The following is a 25,091-nucleotide window of genomic DNA, read 5'->3' as shown; positions in this document are numbered from 1 at the left end:
TCCAAATATAAACCCTCACTTTATTTATTTATTTGGTTTTTATAGATCGCCAATAAGAAAGTCATAGGCTTTGAACAATACATCATTCAAACAAAAATACAACCCACAAAACAAACTCAGCGGCGCAACAGTTATACATCAGTCAAAGCTCACATGAATGCTTTCATTTAATATCTTATAGACCATTAAATCGAATCAAAGATTCCCCAGAGCGGTGTACAGTAAGCACTACTGAAGCAGTGTAAAACGCTTAAATACAAAATCAGTGCTATCTGATAAAAACCATACTAGCTAGCTGTGGACATAACACACTTAACATGCCAGACAGACAAAACATAGAACCACATCCTCTGTTCAGTAAAGCCCTTGCGAATGCTGAACACAGCCACCCAAGCTAAATTTAAGCTTTAAAATACTCCGTACCCCAGTAATAAGAATCTGCAGCCTCACGCCAGCATTCTTACAATCATGGTCCCTCCTATCAATGTCTGTTTCCTACCTAAAAGGGCAAATATACACCTGGCTACCCGCTGAGGTCAGGGACAGCGTGACAGGATGTTATTTTACTTATAGTGAGTGTAAACCCTCCATGGAAAGCCATGTGATCTGCCCGTGGCTTGGCAAAAAGGCTGCCAGAGGTCAAAGGAGTCCGGACTCCGGCTGTCCTGTGGGCTGTTCTGTGGGCCACACACAAGCGAGAAGGATTTTATAAAAGCAGCGAAGTACACTTGCATATACCCGTGCACGCGTCAAAAATAAAAGGTGGAAAGGGGCGGGGGAATGGGTGGACCATGGTTACGCGTGTAACTCCGTAATTTAAAACCGGAGACCGCAGTCCATGTCAGCTTGCTACCCAGGTAATTTTCCTGCTGCTCCAGATGAGGAGCAGCTCTGTAGACCTTGTGGCTTGCAGGACAGGGTGAAGGGTCTGGGTCGACTGGGGGGGGGGGGGGAGCGTCCAGGATGAAGATCCAGAGGGGTCTTGAAGACTTCGAAATGAACCAGGCAAACTGGTGGACTAACTGGAAAAACTGGATTGTTCTTCGAGCATGTTTTAAAATCCGCACGCAAACGCGCGTAAATGCCGGCAAAGTCCGAGGAAAGCTATACGAAGAACGTTCTCTCGAGCGATCTCCTAAGATTAGGATACGCTGCTACATGCGTGTATGGGTGCTCACGCATTCGGTTTAAAATCAGCCTGATAGATTTTACTCAAGTAACTTAAGACACATTTACCTGCCCTCCCCCCGTTAAGTCGGCTTGTCAGAGGATTTTATAATGTGCATGCAGCAATGCAAAAACCAGTTTAACCATTTAGTCTACCAGTTTGCCCAGTCCATCTGCAGCTTATGAAGACCCTCCTGGCTCTTCAGCCTGAAGTCACCCCCCCATGTTCTCCAGACCCTCCCCCACCAGTCATTTTTTCACTTTTTAGATGCTCACCAATCACTTACACCAGATATTGAGCAGGAGTAAATATACGCAGGTAACAGACCTACGCGCGTCACTTCGGTAAGATAGCAATTTCTGCACGTAATTATTGTCTCCTCCCCGGGCTACCCCAGGCCAGCCCCTCTTCTACACGTGCAAGTTTACTCGCGGCCCCTGACATGCACGCATACGTCGCGGTTTTCAAAATAGCCTATTCTTGCACGCACGCTGGGTGCACACGTGCTATTTCTTACGCGTGCATCGTCTGAAAATTCACCTCTGAGTGCCTTGCTTTTAATTATTACCAGGAACGTACTGCAAATGTTAGTTTTCATTCACGTACAGTAGGGATCTTGCTGTCTTTCCTTCTTAAAGAGGAAGAGGACTCTTACCCTGTATTATTAGCATAAATGATCTACACCGAGATTACGGTCGGTGTCAGATTCCGGAGGGGGAAATACTATACTGCAAATGTACTGAAGAAAAAAACCCCCCAGATACTACTGCAGCACGCACTGCTTCAGCGGCTGCAGGGAGATCTGTCCAGTGTTTGAAGCTGGTGCAAGCCCACGTTTCTCCGATAGTTAAAGAAATTCCTATCAGGCTCACAGCTTGCATTTTCCTGCTGCGCTGTTCAATAAATGTACAGTTCAGGAAAATACTTTCCCAGCAGTTCTGCGCTTATTGCATTTTCTGAACTGTTAAGTTTTCCTGCCGGGCTGCTCTTCCGACAGTTATTCTCTGAACGTGGATTATGACTCAAAACTATTTTCAAAAGATTTTTTGCAAAGCGTATGGGGGAAATTTTTCTGTTCTTTTTTTTTACTCACCAGATTTCTTAAAGGTTTCCTGTCATTTTGTGGTTATGAGAGTGGGGGGAGGGGGGAGGAACTTTAAAAAAATTAAAAAAAAAATGCATTCCCCACTACTAGATATTGAAAGCTTCCTTCTTGCAAGTCCTGCAGTCACATGTGAAGCAGAGCCCCATGGGGGTCTGAGAAGCTTTAAAAGGTCTTACAACCTACAAAAATCGAACCTTTCTCAGGCACGTTGAAATATAGCTGATAATATAGGGGGGGTGGGGGGGGGGGCATTTTAAGACCTTGGGCAATTTCTACCTACAGGCCGCGCGTACTTTTAATTTGAAATCTGTTGCTGGTACAAAGTACACGCAGTCGCTTGGGCCTGCCTTCTTTTATGGATTTATCGAGTATGCTTTTCCCACGATTATTAGGCTACGTAGTACGTTGTGCTCTGTCCAGATCTTGCCAATGGATCGGCAGAATACAAAAGTTAAAAAAAATAAAAAAAATAATGAAAACGGATTTTTGCTGGAAAATTTCTCGACGCAGATCTGAAAATGCCGTCGACATGCGCATTTTTTTTTCTTTCTGGACCTAAACATGCGTTCCCCAAAGGAACGCAACTGCACAGACTTTCAGCCACATTGAGGGAAAATCACGTTTAGACAGCGGCTTTGAAAACAGCCCCCCCCCCCGCCCCCCCATGCTTTCCGGGAACCTATAGATGTAGTGTATTTGAATTTTCAGAAAGTGTTTGACAAAGTCCCTCATGAGAGGCTTCTAAGAAAACTAAAATGTCATGGGATAGGAGGCGATGTCCTTTCGTGGATTACAAACTGGTTAAAAGACAGGAAACAGAGAGTAGGATTAAATGGTCAATTTTCTCAGTGGAAAAGGGTAAACAGTGGAATGCCTCAGGGATCTGTACTTGGATCAGTGCTTTTCAATATATTTATAAATGATCTGGAAAGGAATACCACGAGTGAGGTTATCAAATTTGCGGATGATACAAAATTATTCAGAGTAGTTAAATCACAAGCAGACTGTGATACATTACAGGAGGACCTTGCAAGACTGGAAGATTGGGCATCCAAATGGCAGATGAAATTTAATGTGGACAAGTGCAAGGTGATGCATATAGGGAAAAATAACCCATGCTATAGTTACACAATGTTAGGTTCCATATTAGGAGTGACCACCCAGGAAAGAGATCTAGGCATCACAGTGGACAATACATTGAAATCGTCGGGTCAGTGTGCTGTGGCAGTCAAAAAAACAAACAATGTTAGGAATTATTAGGAAGGGAATGGTGAACAAAAAATGTCTTAATGCCTATGTATCGCTCCATGGACACCTTGAGTACTGTCTACAATTCTGGTTGCCGCATCTCAAAAAAAGATATAGTTGCACTAGAGAAGGTACAGAGAAGGGCGACCAAAATGATAGAGGATTTAATGGCTCCCCTATGAGGAAAGGCTAAAGAGATTAGGGCTATTCAGTTTGGAGAAGAAACAGTTGAGGGGAGATATGATAGAAGTCTTTAAAATTAAGAGAGGTCTAGAACAGTGAATGTGAATCGGTTATTTACTCTTTCAGATAATAGAAGGACTAGGGGGCACTCCATGAAGTTAGCAAGTAGCACATTTAAAACTAATTGGAGAAAATTCTTTTTCACTCACTGCACAATTAAGCTCTGGAATTTGTTGCCAGAGGGTTAGTGCTATTAGTGTAGATGGGTTTAAAAAAAGTTTAGATAGTTTCTTGGAGGAGAAGTCCATTAACTGCCATTAATCAAGTTGACTTAGGGAATAGCCACTGCTATTATTGGCATTAGAGGATAGGATCTACTTAATATTTTGGGTACTTGCCAGGTACATGTAACCTTGACTGACCACTGTTGGAAACAGGATGTTGGGCTTGATGCACTCTTGGTCTGACCCAGAATGGCAACTTCTTATGAGCAGTGAGTGCAGACACTGGACATATGAGCCTAGGATGTGTAGCATCATCCTTGGATAAATCTGACATAGCTCCAATAAACGTCAGCACGACCTGCCAAGGATGCACCAACAGGAGGACTGGGTATCATCCAAGGCAGGGTACAACAAATCAGAGTGGTAACATTCAGTCAAAGACTCGTAGGTGGAGCATCTTAATAATTCTAATCTGAAGGAGCGGTTGATGGAAGGACTAAACTCGCCTGGCTCTTTCCTCTGGTGTAGTCTTAGAAGAAGAGCTCATGGTCTCCTTGCACAACGGCGTTCCAGATGTTTTGCCATTGTCTGATAACCTGAGCCTTGCCCCATTAAATGTCCAAGAAAAGAATCACAAAACTGCAGGTAATTCAGCTTAGATATCCTTGTGATAGCAGCATAATGCAGTACATAAGCCATCCAGTTTATGTAATGATTACTCCTCCAAAACTGTCCGGAAATTCAATCATTTCCAATCATTCGCCTTCGGTTCATGCTTCATCCCCTCTTTTTGGCTGTGCATTGAATCTCATTCCTTTTCATGCTAAATGCAGACTCCTTATGCTCTCTTTTACTGCTTGTTATGTGTAATAAAACTACCGGTGTAAGTACCTTGGTACAATTGGTCATGAACTACTTCGCTAAATGACTATGTCTAATGATATATTGTAACCGAACCTTTGACAGCACCTGTTAGAATGTACTATTGTACACTTTTACCTACATTAAATATGTGCCTACATGTATACCGTTGCGACGGTATTTAACTTAGTAACGATATAGAAAAGTTTTTAAATAAATTAAATAGATAAATTAAACTGCCCTTTCTATCTTCAGGTCCCAATTACTCAGGGATGATCTATTTTTCGGTGCGGGGGATGCTAAGTGGCCTCTCCCTCCAAAGGTAGAAATACAGGGGAGAGGCAGTCTTCATGCCCAGAGGTTAAGGAACCTGGGGTGTGGGCAACCCTCTAGACACTGCCCCTTTAAAAAGCATGGATATTTTGGCAGTGACCATGGCTGCAACACTAGCCAGCCCATTTTATTTTTTCCTGTTTCATTGTAGGAGGCGCGACTTTAAGAGCTAGCAGTCATAGAGAGCAAGGCCCTCCTGGCTCCAAAGCTTATTTCTAGCTAGCAGCTAGAGGGGATCGACAAGGAGGAGAAGGAACGGTAGCTGCTGATCGTTAGTGGCTGCGAACCCAGAGGCTTTGACTGGCCTGCGGCACTGCAAAGAATAGCCTTGGGAGAAGAGGGAGAGAGGTAGTGGCATAAGGCCGTGGAGCTATCTAGTGCACAAGGAAGTAGGGATCGTCCCTAACTCCACTACTTTTAATTATGTTTTTGATGCCCATTGGGAATCTTATTAGATCATTCGGGTTCATCCCATTAATTTATGCAGATGATATCCAACTTTTATCCCCCCACCCTGGGAAAAACGGAAGGTGAAGTAGTGGTACAACTGAATGAATGTTTATCATCTGTTGTGAGATGGTTAAAAAGAAATGGGTTGGTGTTAAATCCATGAAAAACAGATTAGGATTAGGTGGTGGGATCTTATCCCCTAAATTGGAAGGTATGGTGTTCTCTCCCTTAGAAGTAGTAACATCTTTAGGAGTAAATTTGGATCCATTTTTGTCTCCGGAAAAGCATATTGCTTCTGTGGCAAGAATGGCATTTCAAAGAGTGAAATGGGTTCAACTACTGCAACCAGTTTTGGAATCCAGGGCACTGAAAAAGGCTACATATGCACTGGTTCTGTCACATTTGGAATACTGTAATGCTCCATTCAGGTTATCGAAAATGCGGCAGCTCAGGTGATTTGGAGCTGCTGATATCCTTGGAGGATATCAGCAGCTCCAATGTTTCTAAAATTCCATTGATTGCCAGTAGCCCAAGGGTGTAAATTTAAATGCTTGCTGCTGGCTAAGACTTTGCATGGAGTTGGCCCTTCACATTTAAGAGGTCAGAACCAATAGTATAGAAGGGAGCGGGAGTTAAGATCCAGTTTACAATCACAGCTTCAATTGCCTTCTCTGAAAGCATTCAGGCTTGTTCATCTGCAAAATAGGGCTCTCTCTACAACAATCCCTTAACTTTAGAATTAACTTCCTAACTTGTTGAGAAAAGAGAAAGATATTCTGAAATTTTGTAAAGGCCTAAAAACTTGGCTCATGAGTAATGGGGCTAGTTGTATTTGAAGAAGGGCTATGGTAATAGCAGGTACAGCTGGTTTTATTGTCTGTTTTATTTTATTAGTTAAGTTATTATTATGTTTTAAATGTTTTTTTGATTGTTTTAAAGATATGCTTGTTTGATTTATTTGTATTATTTTTGTTTGATTTATATTTTGTATTATTGTTGAAATTTGTACATCGCTTTGAGTGAGTTTTAATCTGGAAGAGAATTGCAGAAATATTTTTTAAAGAAATAAGTAGCAACGGGAGCATGGTAGTCAGCTCCTGTTGCTGTGATCAGCCCCACCCTGCTGGCTCTCTGGAAGCGAGGTCAGGGATGGAAACACTTTGGCGGCGTGGGATCCTGTAAAGTAGGGAGCTCTGGACAATCACAGCAATTCGCCCACTGTAAGGACAGACCTGTTCTTTCCTCGTGTTCATTTTCTTGCTCTTTTTAGAGGATAATTCTTAATAGTATTTACCTGGGTGAAGAAGCCTGATTAAAAATTGCTCTCCTGAAATGCAGTTAATAGGGCATGCAGGTATCACAGTGCTTTGTACTTTCAACTGAACTTAAAAGAAGCATTCCTGCGGGAGTTTAGCAGAGCTGCCAAATTACCCAGGGAGATTTCAGGCCAGTCCTGGATTTCTGTTAACCCCCATCCTGAAGCATTCTGGTACCTGCAGTGCTGAGGTGAATGGGAAGAATCAGGGACTACAAAGACCAGGATGTAAGTTCAAAACCAGGGGTGGCCAGAAAAACTCCCTCCTGGGAGACTGGGTGGCTTGGCAGCTCTGCTTTAGGCTGGAGGAGGAGGAAAACAGCATGTATACATTTGATTTTCAACTCTGCCTGTGCTAGCTCTCCTCTCCTCCACCACCCACACACAGAGCAGGTAAAATGTATGCGGGCGCTTTTAACTCGCCTTCTGTGCACTTGCTAATTTTCAAAGAGAAATAACGCCAGTGGTTTCTTTTTGAAAACTTGCATAAAGTGCACATGTTAAAACTGCCTGCAGAGTTTGCGATGAAGTGGGCTGTTTGACATTTTCTCCCTACAATCTCATTTCCTCCATGTGTTCCCCTCCTCCCCTCTGATTTGTTCTCCACCTCATGTTCCTGTCTCTGGGTCTATCTCTTCACTGTGCTGCTCCTCAGGCTCGATTCAAACCCATTGCATGCTCCACACTTACTCCATTCTGTGAGGAAACAGTGGGAAGGGAGTTCCACCCCAAATTTACTGATCTCATCTAAAGCTTAAAGTGAGCCTTCGGTAATAAATGTAACGCCCCATACCTCTAATCTGAAGCACCTCTAGTGTCATGCGGCATCTCAGGAACATGGCTGAACTTCCTGCCATTCCTGAGCCCTTCATGTAAGCCCTGCTGTTTGGACTTCCTGTAACATGCCCTGATGACATCACATCCTGTCTAGTATAAAGGATGCTCAGACCTAACACTCAGTGTCTTTGTAATAGGTCTCCTGCTTTAGCAATACTAGTTGCTCAGTGTCTTCAGTGTTTCTGTGGGTCTGATTCCTGCTTATTTTGTGGTTCTCTTCTGTTCCTGGTTCCTGTCTCCTGAATTGGTCCTGACCATCCATGTCTATTGGTGTCTGTTCCCCTATGTCTTGATCTTCCTGGCCTGACGCCTCATGCTTGACCTCAGAACGGACATGGACTTTGCCTTTGACTTCTGCCGGCCTTGACCTTGGAAGGGACCCGGACTTTGCCTTGCCTTCAGCCTGCCTAGACCTCAGACCGGACCCCGACGTCACTCTGCTCAACTACCAATTCTACCTTTTGCATCTACCTTCAGATCAAATCAGGGAAGTCCTGCTGGCCACCAGAACCCTCAGTCTCAACCCAAGGGGGGGGGGGGCAGGGTTGGCTAGGAGGAAGACCTATGGTACATCAACTACTGCCTATTAAGGCCTATCTTGCACTTGTGCAAAATAGACTGCGCAAACTTAACAGAGGCCCAAGGGCTCACTACCTCACACTGTGACAATAAAATGCACTTTGCATAAAGGAACAATCTGGGATGCATCCACTCTACAAGTCTGTTAGCTACAAGAAATGACTTCTTTATCTCCTAGTCTACTGTACAGTGAATAAAAGGTACGAAGTGTTATTTTATGCATGCTGCTCACCTGGAATGGGTACTTGTAGCTGCACGGAATGCTCAGCTCGCTTTTCACAATTTCAACACACTTTATTCGGGACAGTTCGATGGACCCTTTAAGATTTTTTTTTTTCTGAGGACAAAAACAACCTTGTTAATATCAGGCACATTTGCATCTTTATCCCCAATTCCAACCCTGCTCAAAAAAAACAGAAAAGCCTATTTCTTGAAGGGTCTGAAAGGCGGAATATAAATAATAAACAAATAAATAAATACATAGATGGAACTAAAGTTTACTAAAGGGGTTCTTCATAGCTGATGAAGCAATAATAGTCTACAATCAGGTGTGAAAATGGCGCAGGTACGTCAGTCGGTAGAACAATATTAATCAGCATAAAGCAAACAGCTTGCTGCTGTCTCGAGGTCCCCACAATGCAGTGAGAGGTCATGGGGGTAAATAATTTAGTTCACAAAATGGCTCGTGCCCTGGCAGTGGGACTGTTTAGTACAGTACATCATACAGTCTTCGAAAAAAACAGAAATTGTGTTTAATTGGACTGCATAATTGTTCTGCCAGTGCTCTCCACAATCCGGACAATTACAAACTGAAGTAGATGATACATGCGCCCTGCAAAATGGTCAAGCCGTCAGCTTTTCAAAGGGTGAAAGTCTATGAAATCTTGGGCAGTGAGAGAAATATTTTCCAGTTAAGAATGCGTTAACGTGGAAGCATGGGTCAATAATCATCTGCACAGTGGGGCTGAATGGAAACGTTGACTAGAAACACTGGTTATCACTCATTCATTAGGCATACACCTATCCTAGCCTGAGTATTCTTTGTGCTGAATGTGGCAGTCGGTGCGTTTTGGTTGATTATTTTGGTGTGTAGATTTAAGGCGCACCAATTTATGTTTGTGTGGTTTTGTGATGTTCAATGTTTTTGCTCTTGGGATTTTTATGTATTGTTACGTTATTTTATGTCGCCTTAGTAATCCGAGAGCAAGGCATTCAGATTAGCGGAATATAAATGATCTTAAATAAATGTTAGTGTTCAGTCTATTAGTCCATTTCCTACTCCTCTCCCCACCCCCATATTTTCTATAAGGATCATGGCTACGATTTGTGCCTGTGACTGACCGAAAAATGATGTGCTGTCTGAGAACGGCTTGGCAGGACCCTGCTGAAAAGGATTACGTGCTGCTGAATGGTTTTGTCCTACATGAGAAATTGTGACCTGCACCAGGTCTTTTGTTTTTTTTGTTTGTTTGTTCACTCTGGTGATGACATCTTTGTCCAGTCAGAAGTCAGCACTTTAAATAACATAAACTGCTAGGGCCCGGTGGGTTGGTGGCAGTGACTGCCATTCAGAAGACACTGGTTTTATTTCAGGCCGCATTGTGCTCCCCAGGGCTGGCTGGAGCTGGGGGACGTTGCACAATCATCATTCACAACCCCTGTGGTGAGAGGTGTGTGTGTGTGTGTGTGTGTGTGGGGTGGGGGGGGGGGGGTTCACAGTAATTGCTCAATAGCCAGGTTTCGGGTATGCGCATAGCAGCAGTGGTGATTTTCTACCAGGTCTCGGCAGGTCGCCAAACTGCAACATTACATTTTGCCTTTGACCCGAATCCTTTTTGAACTTGCTTCATTGGAGGCCACTGCTGGACCTAACCAGGCACATTTTTCTTTTCCTTTTTTTTTTTTTTTTTTTAAGAAAATTACCCTGCATACGAGGTTCTTGAGTGAGCTGCAGTCCGAGGTCCCTGGGCCATGAACTGTCTCTGTAATGGCTTGGCCTAATGGGGGAGAGGTTATAAAACAGGGGATAAAAATTCAGACAGTTTTTTTTTTTGGGGGGGGGGGGGGGGGAGAAATGCTCAGGGCGCCGTAGCCCATAGTGAGCTGGAAGCCCAATGCAGGAGGAGGAAATGGCTGTGCTGAACGCAAATAAAACAAGCATGAACTGGAAGGGTTTTTAATCAACCTTGTTGGACGAAATACCGGCCCAACTGGCCGGCGATCAAGTCTGTGGATTCTGTATTCTGCCCAGGAATGAATGAATGAATGATTTGAGGTGGACCCCTCTGACAAGAGGGCCCTCAGTGCTTCCATGTGTACTATCCAGACTCGGAAAGAAAGGCAAAGTGGTGCGCGCTGCTGTTATGGTGCGTTCTACGGAAGTTTAGCATTAATTCACGAACCACAGGACCTTCACACATGCATTAACATTCTACAAAAATAAAGATTAAGTTATCTGATTTTCAGTCAGGAAGCTATGCGTAATCATGACACATTTCATAAAATGACCTGGCAGTATGTGATAACGTCACAAAAATGAAAATCACAACCCCTCCCCCCCAAAAAAAAACAAACCCTAGGACCACAAACTTTTCTTCAACGTTATCCACTGTTACAGCACCAGGGGTAAAAGAGAGGGAGGAAGGAGGACAATTCCGGCATTGCGGGATGGGAATATTTATTATAATCACTTTAAATTGTTTCTGAACCCATCATTTTAGTTGCAAAAGAATATGAGAAATCCCCTAGAAATATCCCATCAATTGCCTTATTCAACCTAGACAGCTTCTGACAACAAGTTAAGTGAAGTGTTCTTTTCCTGTGTTCTAGGTGTCCAGAAGAGCAGGAAATGCTGGGAAAAATATATCGAAAGTATCTGCACCACAGAGGACTGAGATAACACCAAACAGTTAGGCCGAGAAGAGTACACGTCATGTCAATGGACTAACCAATGCGCCATGCTTAATTACGTGCACCTACATAGTTGATCTGTTAACTTGCATGAAAGATGTGCTCCCTTTAAGTGATGCTTCTTGGCACCTTGCTTAAGATCTGAAGTGAGGAAGATCTTTTCTTGGCATTTAGGCTGAGACTGGGGTGGGGTGGGGTGGGGTAGGGGGGATTAATCCTTATGCAACCCAACCCCACTGGCGACATGAAAATGTTATGGACATCGACAATGCAGGCTTAAACTCCCTATTTAAAAAAAAAAAAAAAAAGAATTTTACGATTTGGGGATGGAACAAGTGAATAATCATTTCCATTTCGCTGCCGGTTTTCCCAATCTGACACCTGTTTAAAACATAAAAGACTAGCACGGAAAGTGTCCCACATACCCCATGGCGATGCTCAAAGTAACTCAGCTTGGTTTTAGTTAAGACGAACAGGCGCACTTTGAAGTTTGAGGGAGAGGTCCGTCGCTTTTGCTGGGACTTCTTGATCATCTGCTGCTCCAGGAGGATGCAGTTGTTCATCTTGGAGCGCGATGTCCGGCCGCTCCGGGGCAGCATACGCGACACATGAGTCCGCAGGCAGGCGTCTGGAGTGGAGAGAGAGCTGGCTTTCTGAGGGTGTCAGGGGGGGGGGGGGGGGGGGGGGGGGGGGACAGAGGGGCTGTGGGGGATTGAGAGGCAGCGTAGGTGCTGCTGCTTAAACCAGCCTTATCACTCCATCAGAAAGGCAGGCAGTGACATACAAGCCTTCTACAGATGACAAACCCATAACCACATCCTTTAAAAAGAGTCACTGCATTAACTGTGCGCTTACACACACACACACTCAAAAAAAAAAACAAAAAAAAAAACCCCAGGTACTTGTTTTGGAAAAAGAAATCTTCAAGGGTTCGAGTTTAATAAGTGCAACAGAGAAATACAGGTATCGGTGCTGGGGAAAAGGAGGATAATTTGATCCACCAGATAAGCCATGGAGATCAGTATGGAGGCTGTTAGACCCAATAGGAGAGAAGCAAAAGGGACACTGCGTACAGTCTGCCCCCCAAATTAAAAATATAAGAAAATTTAGAAAAGCATATGCTAAATAGGGAAGCAGGAAGATAAGCTGAGCACAGCACTACCATGCCTCAGTTATTAAACCTAGACTTTTAAAACACATTATACAATATATAATTTCAGCTTTCAGAAGTCACATAATATGATTTTTAATTTAAAAATAAATGTTTCCACCTTTGCTGGCTTTCTTCTTCACACTATCTTCCCCTTTCATCTGTTTGTCTTCCCCATTAATTTTTTTCTTGCTTCTCCTCTTCATTGCCCCCACCCTCCACATGTCTATCTTCCCTGTCACTTCTCTCCACTTCACTCTTTTCTCTATCACCGCCTGTTCCCTTTTGTTTCTCCTCTGTCTCTCTCAACAGCTTTCACATTTCACAGGTTCCTATTCCTCCATGTCCTTCCTGTGACTGTATCCCACCACTCCCCCAGCCCTCCATCTCTCCTTCTGTCTCTGCTCCACAGCCCTCACATGCTCCTTCTTTCTCCTTCCTATTCACCCCCAGAACTCCCTCTTCCCCTTCTCTAGTCTACCTCAACCAAGCTATCTCCAGTTCCAGCACTGGGCCATTGAGAACATGGGCCTAATTGAGGGGGCTGCTGCCAGGTTACAGGAGAAGCCATTGCCATAGGACGGAACCAAGAGGAGCTGCTGTGTCCCCCTTGGCCTCACCCACTGTCTCCTGGAATGAGCGCAGCAGTGCTCTCTCTCTCTCCCCTTCATTCCCTCCCAATCCCAGGTCCGAAAAATAAAATAAAAAAGCTAGCTCCCAGGAAGTCTGCACGAAACATTGCTGGGTTCCACTGAGGAGGGATCATGGCAGTGGCAAGAGCAGCTTGTTGTGGAGCACTGGGCGGAGACTGTAGCCTGCCGACACCGCCAGACCTCATGGAGGCCAAATCCTGTCCCCTTCCCCCTACTGTGCAATTTCCTGCTAAAGGAGGTAAACTCAGGCTACCATAAGGGATTATGAAGGGGGTGCAGGTTACAGTCCCCATCCCATGACAGGAGTTTGTTTAAGGAGCGAGTTCAGGTATGCAGGGAGGGGGCAGGGGAAGGGAGTAAAGGGAGCAAAGACAGTACCAGGACCCTACACCCTATAGGATCCATAGTTTTGAATGAGAGATGGGTTGCTGAAACCCAGGTCAGGTCAAATCAGGGTGAGGTGACAATCCTACATGTGAATGGACCTGGTGTTGGTATCATTTTTTTGTTACTTTTGCTGAGAATGTATATAGAGGGTAGGCTGTATGAATTCAGAGTTTTCACCCAGATAATGACTAGTTTGAAGGCCACAGGCCAACCTCTGAGTGAGCTCCTATTTACAGTCTTGCACTGTGATATGTTTATGAACAGGCAAGAGTCTGTTTATTTAGTTATTCCACTAGGTCTATGATGAGAAGCAGTTGTTATTAACTTATACTAAAGCCTGCGAGAGTAAGTGAAGGCCACACAGCTGTGCCTGAAATTTGATAAGAAATCAGAGGGAGGGAACATCACTGCTTTCACAAACAATTTTAGTGTATAAGGAGAAACAGCAGAGATAGAGGGGGGAAAGAGCTCTGGATGTGATGGTACAAGCTGATCTTTTGGAAATGTAAACTTTTTATATCTATGTAGCAATTGTTATTATCTACCATTATTTCTTCTGTGTAATCTGATTTTATTTGTTCTATCCTCCTATTGCTCAAATAAACTCACTTTCCTAAATGCCTGGAACCGTGATGTACTGAATCAAAGTTTGTGTATGGCTTTTTGTGTTGGGAATTAGCTCCTGGGTTCAAGCCCCAGGTATGATCCCAATAATTGTGTGTGTTTATATGGGATAAGCCCCTCAGGTGTCCCCCAGTATAGGCCTCAGTGAGATTAGCCCCCCCCAGGTCACAGCCCCTGGGCAGAATACCAATGTGCACGTACGGTCTGAACCTGTAACACCTGGAAACTCAACTTTTGTTCTGCTGCAATTTGCATCCTTCAACTTTATGTAGCATCCACCTATTAACTAATTAAACAGTATTTTTGAGGATAAAAAAGTAAATCATGCAAACATGACATCAGAAGCCCACAGCATCCTTAGTTCTAAGGTGGAACCTGGACTTAAGAAGTTTATTTACTTTACATAACAGCATAACTTTCTTCCAGTATTTGGGAAAATCTTGGATAAATCAGGCCCTAAGTGTCCTAGATTCGGTTTTGCTCATAATTTGTTACAAAAGTTTAAATTGTGATTTATGGTTTTATTTGTTTATATTTAAACTTGTTTATTAGAAGGACAGACTGATATAATATAAAGCAAATCACATTTGGATTCCGAAATGCATTTTACTTAATAGAACAAGTTAAAGAATATAGCATTCCCCCGCCCCTAATTTTGTCAATAAGAATTGCTTGACATATTTAGGAATAATTTTCTCACCCCACCTGGAAACCCTCTGCCCCCACACCTCTGCCCATTTTAAAAATTCACTTTCTTTCTTAAAGTCAGTACAAATCCCATGCCTTGCCATGATGTTTAAGTTGAAATACAGAAATGTGACAGCAGAAAAAGACCATAAGGGCCTATCTAATCTGCCCATTCACAACTACTCAGCTCTACAATCTCTAGCAATCACTTGGAGATCTCCTGTGCTTATTCCATGCTTTCTTGAATTCAGGTTCTGTCCTTGTCTCCTCCACTTCTACAACCCTTTCTGTAAAGAAATGTTTCCTTAGATTACTCCTGAGTCTATCCCCTTTCAGCCTAATCTCATGGCTCTTTGTTCCAGAGCATCCTTTCCATTGAAAGAGGCCAGCCTCCTGAGTATTCCTATCGTGGAGGTATCATATCTCAAGTCCTCCGTTCAGACTGTAAGACAGTTGAGACGCCGGTCCAGATGAGAATGATGCGTTAAAAATTTCGTTTAAATGCCCCTGAGGAAGCACTATGTGTGTGAAACACGGCCATGTTGGGCGCTTAAAAATTCCTGGACTGTGACAATTTTACAAAAAACCTATAGAGAAAATTTTTTTAAAAAGCATTTAGAATAAATTTGATTGAAGGTGAATGATCGAGAAGACCGGTTGGTTTCGATAGAAATACAACGACAGGCTTGCTGACAACTTCATTGAGGCTCTTTGAAAAAACTGATTTTTGTGTTCCCCATTTTTTGGATTGTTATATTATTGCTTGGGTAACCTTGATGACTCTATTGACTATTGTTGTAGGTATCATATCTCCCCATCCCACCTTTCCTCTAGGGTATACATGTTTAGATCATAAGTTTGTCCTCATAAGCTTTAGAATGAAGATCACCTACCATTTTAGTAACAATCTGGTTTATTTCCTTTTGAAGGCATGAGCTCCAAAATTATATACAGTATTCCAAATGAGGTCTCACCAAGGATTTATACAGGGGCACTACTATCACCTCCTTTTTTCTGCTGATCATTCCTCTCCCGATGCATTAAAGCATATTTCTAACTTTTGCCATTGCCTTCTCAACTTGCTTGGCCACCTTAATATCATCAGATACAATTACTTACAGATCCCACTCTTGTTTTGTGCATAAAAGAATTTCAACCCCTATACTGTACTGCTCCTGTAGGTTTTTGCAGCCCAAATGCATTAACTCTGCATTTTTTTACATTAAATCTTAGCTGCTAGACTATACATTATTCCTCAAGCCTTGCTAGATCCCTCCTACTTCTTCACCTTCCTGGGTATCTACTCTGTTGCAGATTTTGGTATCATCAGCATAAAGATAGGTTCCTGATAGCCCCAGTGGTTAAGATTTGTTCCTCATGGATAACTAAGGATATCACTAGGCAGGAGCTTTTGAAGGTAAGGTTCCCAAATTTATAGGAATGCTCTGTTTCACTGGAAGGTATGTCCAGTTGCTATATTCTCCAACTGCATCATACTGTGGAGGAAGTTTCACCATTGCTAGTAAAATAGAGGTTTGGTATCTCGCCATCCATGCTACAAAGATCAACTGTTTTGCAATTAGGGTGGCCTTCCATTAAAAAAAAGTTATATCTTTACCTTTGATTTTCAATAATGATTCGGCATCTGCAATAAACTGCACATTCTGCCTATTATCAAACCCAGATATCCTGTTACATTCAACCAAAATGTCTTCAGTAATGAGCACAAACAAAAATAGTGCAATAGTGTTCCTAACGCCATTTAACATGTTATGCCTCTATCAGATTGTGCTATCTTGGCTCTGTAGGCCCTTACTCAGAGATATAAATGCCCAATGCAAAATAGTGATTTTGCATTGCCCTTAAAAGTAGATACCTCTCATCTAGTGCAGGGGTGGCCAACTCTGATCCTCATGAGCCACAAAAACAGGTTAGGTTTTCAGGATAGCTACAATGAAAATGCATGGGATAGATTTGCATTCAATGGAGGGAGTGCATGCAAATCTATCTCATGCATATTCATTGTGGACCTGGCCTGTTTATGGCTCTGAAGGACTGGAGTTGGCCACCCCTGATTTACTGTTTTCACCTTGGGTTCTTTGAATCCAGCCCACTGATCACTAAATACCCAGCAGACGCCTGGTTTTATGGGGTAATATTCCTTAAATATGTCCTTGTATCTGGACATAGAGCAAGATCACCAGTCAGCTTTGCATATAATCTTTCTCATCTGTTTGTGGGTTTTATACTCAACCCTTTCTCTACCTGTAAAATTGACTTTCCCTTTCCTGCTTCCTTTCTTTCTCCAGACAGAGATGTAGTTTCCTCTTTGAAAACAGGGCATTTTGGGATATGGTTATTCTCAGGGGATTTACCAGTAAACCGATTGTGAAAATCTCCCCACCCTCGCATCCTGCCTCGTAGACAACACTGTCTGAAATGTGTTAAGAATAATATACTAAATTTAGTTACCAGCTTCAAAGATGAAAAAAAAAGAGACAGGAAAGAGAAAACAAGCATTTGCTGGAACATGACCACTGCTTGTTTCAAAAATCGCAGGTAGGGAATGAGTTGCTTTTAGGTATCACTTACGGTCAGGCAGAGGAGACAGAGGCAGGACACTCCCTTGCTAGGACTTTTAACAGTACTGGAAAATTATCTTTACTTATGTATTATTAATGCAAAGCTATGTTAGTCTTATCACAGCGTGATGGGTCCATGCCATCATCTGACCTCTGAGGTTCGTGGACTGTTCCTTAGGTGGTTGGCCCATAGACACACAACATGAGGAATACCACTCGGCAATTTAAGAAACTTGAGGAACTTGCAAAGTTTGCTCCCATTATAACCATTCAGTCTAAAATGACAAATTCACCTTCACACTAACCGAAATCCGTCTTTGTACTTCTGGAGTCCCTGCGTTATGCTCCCTCTCTGGCCATATTCAAATCCAGTTTTAAACTAAACCCTTTGAAAATTCTTTTAAATCCTAAGTACTTCTCTACAATAAATATACTTCTCATAGACTCTTGCGTGTCATGTATGCTTGTCTTGACTAGATTGTAATTTCCATGGAGCATGGAAATGTCCAAGGCAAGTTCTGTTTGGAATCCTAGAGTGTGGAGTTATTAAAAAATGAGTTTCTTTTTGCTTCTACTTCATGACCATAATCCACTTCTAAAGCTATACAGGCCTGTAATACCAAAGTGGGGTCTGTCCTCAAAAGCTGATAGCTAGATTGATATTTTAATTGGGAGCATACCTCGTTAATATATTGTGTACTTGATTGTACCACTATAGCTCCCCTTTTATCTGCTGGCTTGATGACCAAAACAAAACATTGAGACAGGGTCATCAACGCTGTGTAATTCAGCACGTGGAATGTTATAATGACGTGTATTTTGCTCACATTCCAAGACTGCTAAATCATATAAAACTAAATCCATAAATATCTTTATATGGGGGTTCACTGCCCCCGGCACTATCCAATTAGATTTGGGGCTCACTACTGATGTAGCCACAGCTGAGGGATATCTTGAAAAAAATAGCCTTAGTTGCAATTTCCTGAAAAAATGAAAAAGATCAATTCTGCACTGGAACGGGTCGTGTTTCTATGCTAAAACTAAAGATAATCCTTTGTTCAATATTCCAGGTATATGATATGATCAAAGGAGGAAGAAGACGCTGGTATGATTTGGGGTGAGGATTAGGCGTGGCTATACCCATTCACTTCTATCGGAGTGGAAGGAGTGTGGGTACAGTTTGGGTGGGGGGTGGGTGGGGCTTAGACTGGAAGTGAACGCTGATTGACTGATATTAATTTTGATTGACAGTGTACCCATTATACTATTGATACCAATACAAAATGTGAGGGGTTCCCGAGGATTTGGCAAATGTATATATAAAACTTTTTGATACGCTTTTTAAGATATTTACTTCTAGTCACAAGCATACAATGGTGACTGAATCCTGATGAAGGACGAGTGTGCCTGAAACATATTCGTGTTGGATTGGATTGCAGGCAATTATCACCGACGGTTCTAAAAATATTGGTGATAAATTCACTATGGTGACTTACCAATAAGATAAGTTATATAAATATATTGAGACATGGGATTGAATTGATTTTATTTGCTTAAAAATGTTTTAAAAAATTGCGATAGTTACAAGAGCCCAATGATTATATATAAGGCAAAAAACAGATAGTAATGAAAGCACATTTTTGATGACGCCTATTATTATGATGGTCATACAGTGAACTGTGCTTGGTGGAGATAGGGAGGATTACATAGTTGGTAATATTTATTTAGTTCCATTTCTCACAGATAATTATGCAAAAAACTGACTGGTTCAGCACTGAAAATATTTGAAAATGTTTGTTTTTTTTTTTAAATTCTGTTTCACAATGAAAATACAAAGAGCAGACTTAGCAGTGAACAGCTTTGTGGATCAACTTCGGCTGCCGTATCATAGATAAATATTTGCCCAAAATGATCTGTGGTGGCTTCCAATCTGGCTGCCAAATGCCAAACTTGAATCATAAAGTCATTTATGTTCAGCATGCAGTTGCAGTGGAGCCTGACAAAAGTGCATTTTTGTACAAACTGCAAGGGCTGAGATGAAATATACAAAAGGGAGTCATAACAACTCTTTGCCTCATTTCTGAGGGATGCTCTCATTTGTAAGGCAGTTCTTCCCTTTTCCTATCACTGGCTATTTCATTGGGATCCAAGCCAAGAATTTCTGATTCTGAAACTTTAAATCCCCTTCATTTTGGGTAATGGACTTTGGGAAACTGAGATACTCATTTGACAAAAACTGGAAGATAAATATTTTGGAACGCTGACTTAGCCTCTAAGTTTGGGGATCTAACTATAGTCCTTTAAGCATGTTTACATTCATGTAATACCTATCAGGCTAATATCAAATGCTGTATATTTTTAAAATACTTTAATATTTAACATTTTACAATGTTTACAGTTACAGCACAATTTTTATTTGTTCTTTTTCCTGATGTTAGAACAAGATCAGGAGAATAAGTTGAGCCTGTACACCTGGTCTCGTGTCCCCGGCCCTGCTTCTTGTGGAAGTAATACTGCAATATGAAAAGCTGCAGTTCATCCGCAATTGAAGAAATATTAGTTATTTAGTGTACTTTACAGGCTTTTTCAAGATAGTGCATGTAGAATAATTTTCAGATTTCTCAATATTTTACATGCATGACGATCATGTGCAGGGAAAAAATGAAAGGGTCCCTCTCCTGATCAAAAATAAAAAGCTGCAAACCCATTTTGGTGAAGGAAATGCCGGGTTACCTAATTTTCTTGGAAACTCTCCCCATTCATCAGAGCTAAGTGAAGAATATTATCAAATTAAAGTATTTTATAGTGCATTATATTTACATTATGTTCACAGTGGTATTTTCTCAATGGTGGCAAAGTTGCCAGCCTTTGAAAGCTCTCAGTGGACATTTAAAGGAGGAAATAAGGAACACCCCTTAACTTTCCAGTGAGATGCTCTGGAATAAACATAGTTTTTGATGGACAGAGCAGAAAAATGGCCGGCCTTTCTTATGTAAAATGATCGTCCATGTCTATTGAGGGTCAGCTGGCTGCTCAAAGGACCAGAGTTTTATGTTTTGCCTACAACGCAGGCTTCTTCAATTACATGTCACTGGTACAATTCATGGGCTAAAAAACCCTTTCTATTGGTGGAGAGATCTAAAACAGTGGGGCAAGCCTTAACTTGGGGGTGGAAAAATGACTGAAATACAAGCATAAGCATTGGACAAAGTCAGGCAGAATGCTACACTCATCTCATCTGAATTGGTGGGGAAGAGGAAAAAAGGACAGTAGAGGGAGAGAGATGTAGGGATAACCGTGGGGGGGGGGGGGGGGGGGGATGCGGAAGTGCAAATATATCTTCTTGACCTGGGCGCTAAAATGCCTTTTTATGGTTCTACACTGCTATTCCAGTATCCCGATCCAATATATTTCCTAGCCCACAAGTGCTGCAGCCAGTTAAATTCTTGTGCCTGGTCTTGGTTCCCTCTTGCTCTGCGGTGGAGAACCTGGTGACTGGCAGCTCAGTAGATTCTACACAGCACTGGAAGGACTTTCCATCGTGGCTACTGATGCGTTAGCAAGAATTGCCTTGGACCAAGTGGCAGGAGGTGGAGGACTATAAAAGGTGATCTCACTTCCAGTGGTGAGAACTCCAGGCCCTTTTACCCCACCAAAGGTGGGGAGAGAGGAAGAGAAGGCTGCAGCTAAGATGAAAGTGTTCCAGGCACCCTCTTCACTGAGAGCATTTTAAACTTCTTCAGGTTTGGGCAAATGCTTTCATACTTAGTTTTGTGCCATTTCAAGAATTTTCTAAGGGCATGAAGGCCTGAGTGCAAACTCTACCACTTAACGAGATTATGCTGGAGATTTTATGGCTTGTGATTTCATATTTGGAAGCTGCAATAAGCTAATGATATGCTAATGCATTGGGAATTTAAAAAAAACACATAAAATCTGTGTGTTGGGCACAGGTCGAATGCACATTTAACTAGGGAAGGTGGTGAAGGCTTCCACCATAGGCTGATTTATCCATCTGGCAGCGGGAAGCACAGCTCCAATGCACCTTTTACAGATTTTATGCTTTTTTAAAATTCCTGATGCATTAGCATATCATTAGCTTATTGAACCGGGAGTTAAAACAAATAATCTTGGCATTAAAAATGTGTGATGAGGGACTGGAGGGGAAGGGGGGGGGGGGGGGTTTGTTGCCTGTATCAAGGTTTTCCTTTACTTGTTTATTCATGGATATATTCATGTTTATGATAAGTTTTGTATAAAATATTTAAAAGTAAATGCTTGCTGAAAAGCAGCACACATTTTATTAGTGCCAAGATTATGGCATCAACTTGAAAGAGTGCTGCTTTCTATTATATCCAGGGTTTAAGGCTCACCCCCACTCCCAAAACATAGAACAAGTTCCACTCAGAACTACTATTGGATCAAAAAAGTCCCCTCACACACATCCCATAAACCCTGCTCCCTTCCGACAGCAGGCTAAAAGGATCCTTAAAAAGAATATTGAGGTCGAATATGTGGACCTTTTTCTTTTGTTAATTTTAAGTTGATTTTGGAATAAATTTTCTAAATTTATTAAGCCTTCACTTAAATTCCTATGCTACCAATAAAGCACCACACTACCTATACTGCACCATACATATTGTTTTTACTTGCATAATACGCCATATTCAATGTACAACTTATTAATTGTTTACCGTTCAAATTTAACGTTTTTTAATGCGTAATACTCCATGTTTAATGTATTCCTTATTTATTAATTGTGCACTGTTGATTGTTCATTGTTCTATGTACACCATGTATATGGTAATTCTAATGCTGGTTATCTGTAAACCGAAGCGATATGTACGAGAACATGATCTTCGGTATTTAAAAGTCAATCAATCAATCAATCAATCAATAAATAAATAAATAAATAAAAAAATAAAAAAGAGAAAACATTCAATAGCGCCCTTGTCAAGAGGTGTGTGAAATCTCAGGTCACTCTCTCTGTAATGAAAACCTTTTCACAGGCTTCACTGTGAGAGAAAAAAAAAAAGGTTTATCACCAAGTCTCACTTTTTTCTCTTAAATAGCCCGCCACCCTCCCACCACCCCTAAACCGCAATCGCCTCTCGCGCTGACGCAACACGCAGGCGCCGGGGAGCTTTTAAAGCCTCGCCCCCTGGCGTCATAACCGACGATAGAATTGTCCAATCAAGTCTCAAACCTCCACCAAGCTAAGGCGGGAGAGGGGGGGGGGGGGGGTGTCAGGTTGCTTTCAGTAGCCAATGAGTGTTTCCGAGGGTGGCGCGCGCACTACGGCTCCGGATTGATCGCGAGGGGCTGGTTGGCGGAGCGCGCGAGACGTCGCCAGGCGGCGGTCGGGGCCGGCCCTTCTCTTCCTCCTGGGCCTTTGTTTTCCGGGGAATAGTACAGGAAGCGAGGCGCCAGGCGGCGGGATTTAAAGCCCTGGACGTGTTCGCTCGGGAAAGAGGGACCGTTCTTTTCTTTTCTTTTTTTTTTTTTGAGCAGTTGTGTGGCAGATTCGTTCAGGGCCGAAGTAGGAAGACTGCTGACAACCGGTAAGGAAGGGGAGGGGGTCGCCTCGCCGCTGCTAATGAGCTGCCTCCACCCTGTCCTCCTGCTTCAGGATGCAGGTTTTCTGCCTGTGTTTCCTTTATGGGTGCTGTGGCGAGGAAGAAGAGCCGGGCAGAAAATATGCGTTGGCGAAAGTTCTTTTAAACTCGCTTTCTGGCCGAGGACTTGGCAGGGCACTGATGGAGATTTTCAAAAGTTTTGCTAGTCATGTGCATCACTTGAACTGGTAGTTAAGCGCTTGTGCCGCCTATAAAAATGCATTGCTGTGTAGATTTTTATTTCTGTAAACTGCCCTGATGGTCCCAGGAAGAATAGGATATAAACAAATGTCAAATAAACCATAGGGGCTGGAAATGCTGGTAGCTTGGCATGAACGTACACTGTCAATAGAATATTTTCCTGTGTAGTTCATAATACTGTATATTACTCATCCTACATCCAAAAAGGAAACACTCAAAAGACACCTCTGTCTCTTGTCAACACACACAATATAGGCTGTGGTTCATAATACTGTAACATGTCACCAGCTGGGTAGGTAATGTATGCTAGAATTTCATTTTGGGGGTAGCAATTCATATTTTTTTGTGGTAAACTCTTATCTTTGTATTCTATGCTGTCTTATTTTGTTTGCAGTTAAAGACTAACTTATATTATTACTCGATTTGGTCACAGGTCTGTTACCATGGCTGAACCTCAGCAAGTGAGTGCCCTGCCTCTGCCTCCAATGCAGTACATCAAGGAGTACACAGATGAGAACATTCGGAAGGGCTTAGCTCCCAAACCCCCACTACCTGTAAAGGACAGTTACATGATGTTTGGCAACCAGTTCCAGTGTGATGATCTCATCATCCGCCCCTTGGAAAGTCAGGGCATTGAGCGACTATATCCTTTACAGTTTGACCACAAGAAAGAATTACGAAAACTTAATATGTCTATCCTAGTGAACTTCTTGGATCTTTTAGACATCTTGATAAGGAGTCCAGGAAGCATAAGAAGAGAAGAGAAGTTGGAGGACCTCAAATTACTCTTTGTCCACATGCATCACCTTATCAATGAGTATCGACCTCACCAAGCTCGGGAGACACTGAGGGTTATGATGGAGGTGCAGAAGCGTCAGCGGCTTGAGACTGCTGAGAGGTTCCAGAAGCATTTGGAACGTGTGGTGGAGATGATCCAGAGCTCCCTGGGTGCTCTGCCGGATGATCTGCCTCTCCCAGAGGGAGTAGCACGTGTAAAAACTGAACCAGTGGATGCTGAAGAAAGCAACAGCTGTGTTGGACAGAATGAACAGCACAGGGAAAGCACTGTTTGTAAGAGAGAACCCACAGTGGACAAAGATGCTGCTATGTGTGTCATAATTGATGAGATGACCTAGTTATTTTATGTATATATTTTTTTAAACTGCAGTATGTTTTTGTGTTAAAGAGAGAATTGAATCTGAAGATCCTATGTATTTTTTTCTTCCAAAGTTTGTACAAATAAATTGAATCATAGAATTTACTATACATTGGACCTAGAAATCTTTCTTTAAGTTCCATGGGGTGGCATTTGCCAGTTCAAATTTATGGTAGACTTAATTTACTTTTTCAATTACGGTAAGTTCTTTCTGGCAGTGAAAAGTGTATTTGGCTATGGAAGACTGATCAGAAAGTTGATTTGTTTCTCCTTTGTATGGTGGATTCTTCAAAAATATAAGGAAAAACTGAATCTCAAGAGTGCTATCAATCACTAGAAATGGAGGTGAAGATAAGTAATTGACAAACACATTTCAATATCTTGTAAATGACTGGCCTGAAATAGTTTCTGCTTTCCTCTGCCAAGATCAAACGAAGCTGAAGTCTTGCCAGTTTTCAGAAGTATAGTGAGTCTACGTATATCAAATACATGCTTTTTATTTATAATTTAACCTGGTCTGTTGCACATGTATTAATTATTTGTAAGAAACATTGCTGAAAAAGGTTAACCAGAAATAGTTCCCATAAGTTATGGCCTAAAGCCCCAAACTCAAAAGCTGACAAGGTAGAAAGGTTGCTCACTAGTTACAGTGCTAAATGTTTTTTGTATCCCCACTTGAACACAGCTAATGTAGAAGACAGAGGAACTCATCAACATAAGTCTCTTAATCTTGGTACATTATATTCTGGGAATTTTTTTCAATTGTTTTAAAATGATTGGATGAAGCAGCAATACATAAAATCTAACTGCAGCAGTGTAGACC

The 25,091-nt window shown here is 42.2% G+C and overlaps 2 protein-coding genes across 2 annotated transcripts in view; one reads left to right on the top strand and one right to left on the bottom strand.

The window, feature by feature from the left end:
- ITK (IL2 inducible T cell kinase) overlaps positions 1-11,834 on the bottom strand; it is a 51,414-nt gene extending 39,580 nt beyond the window's left edge. Inside the window, exons 1-2 of the mRNA XM_029583610.1 lie at positions 11,639-11,834; positions 8,536-8,640 (exon numbers count right to left, since the gene is read on the bottom strand). Coding sequence (XP_029439470.1) covers positions 8,536-8,640; positions 11,639-11,812 — 279 coding nt within the window. The 5' untranslated portion in view covers positions 11,813-11,834. The remainder of the gene's footprint in view (positions 1-8,535; positions 8,641-11,638) is intronic.
- A 10,721-nt stretch (positions 11,835-22,555) lies between these two features.
- MED7 (mediator complex subunit 7) lies at positions 22,556-24,374 on the top strand. The gene is made up of 2 exons (XM_029583615.1): positions 22,556-22,857; positions 23,546-24,374. Exon 2 carries the CDS (start codon positions 23,556-23,558, stop codon positions 24,246-24,248), a length of 693 nt encoding a protein of 230 aa, XP_029439475.1. The 5' UTR covers positions 22,556-22,857; positions 23,546-23,555; the 3' UTR covers positions 24,249-24,374.
- Positions 24,375-25,091: the final 717 nt, after the last annotated feature.

This window comes from Rhinatrema bivittatum, chromosome 18 (genome assembly GCF_901001135.1).
Source record: "Rhinatrema bivittatum chromosome 18, aRhiBiv1.1, whole genome shotgun sequence".
NCBI classification, from domain to species: domain Eukaryota; kingdom Metazoa; phylum Chordata; class Amphibia; order Gymnophiona; family Rhinatrematidae; genus Rhinatrema; species Rhinatrema bivittatum.
This window is presented reverse-complemented; position numbering and strand designations above follow the sequence as displayed.

Coding starts and splice junctions, on each gene's coding strand:
- MED7 (XM_029583615.1), top strand. CDS start 23,556: ATGGCTGAACCTCAGCAAGTGAGTGCCCTGCCTCTGCCTCCAATGCAG.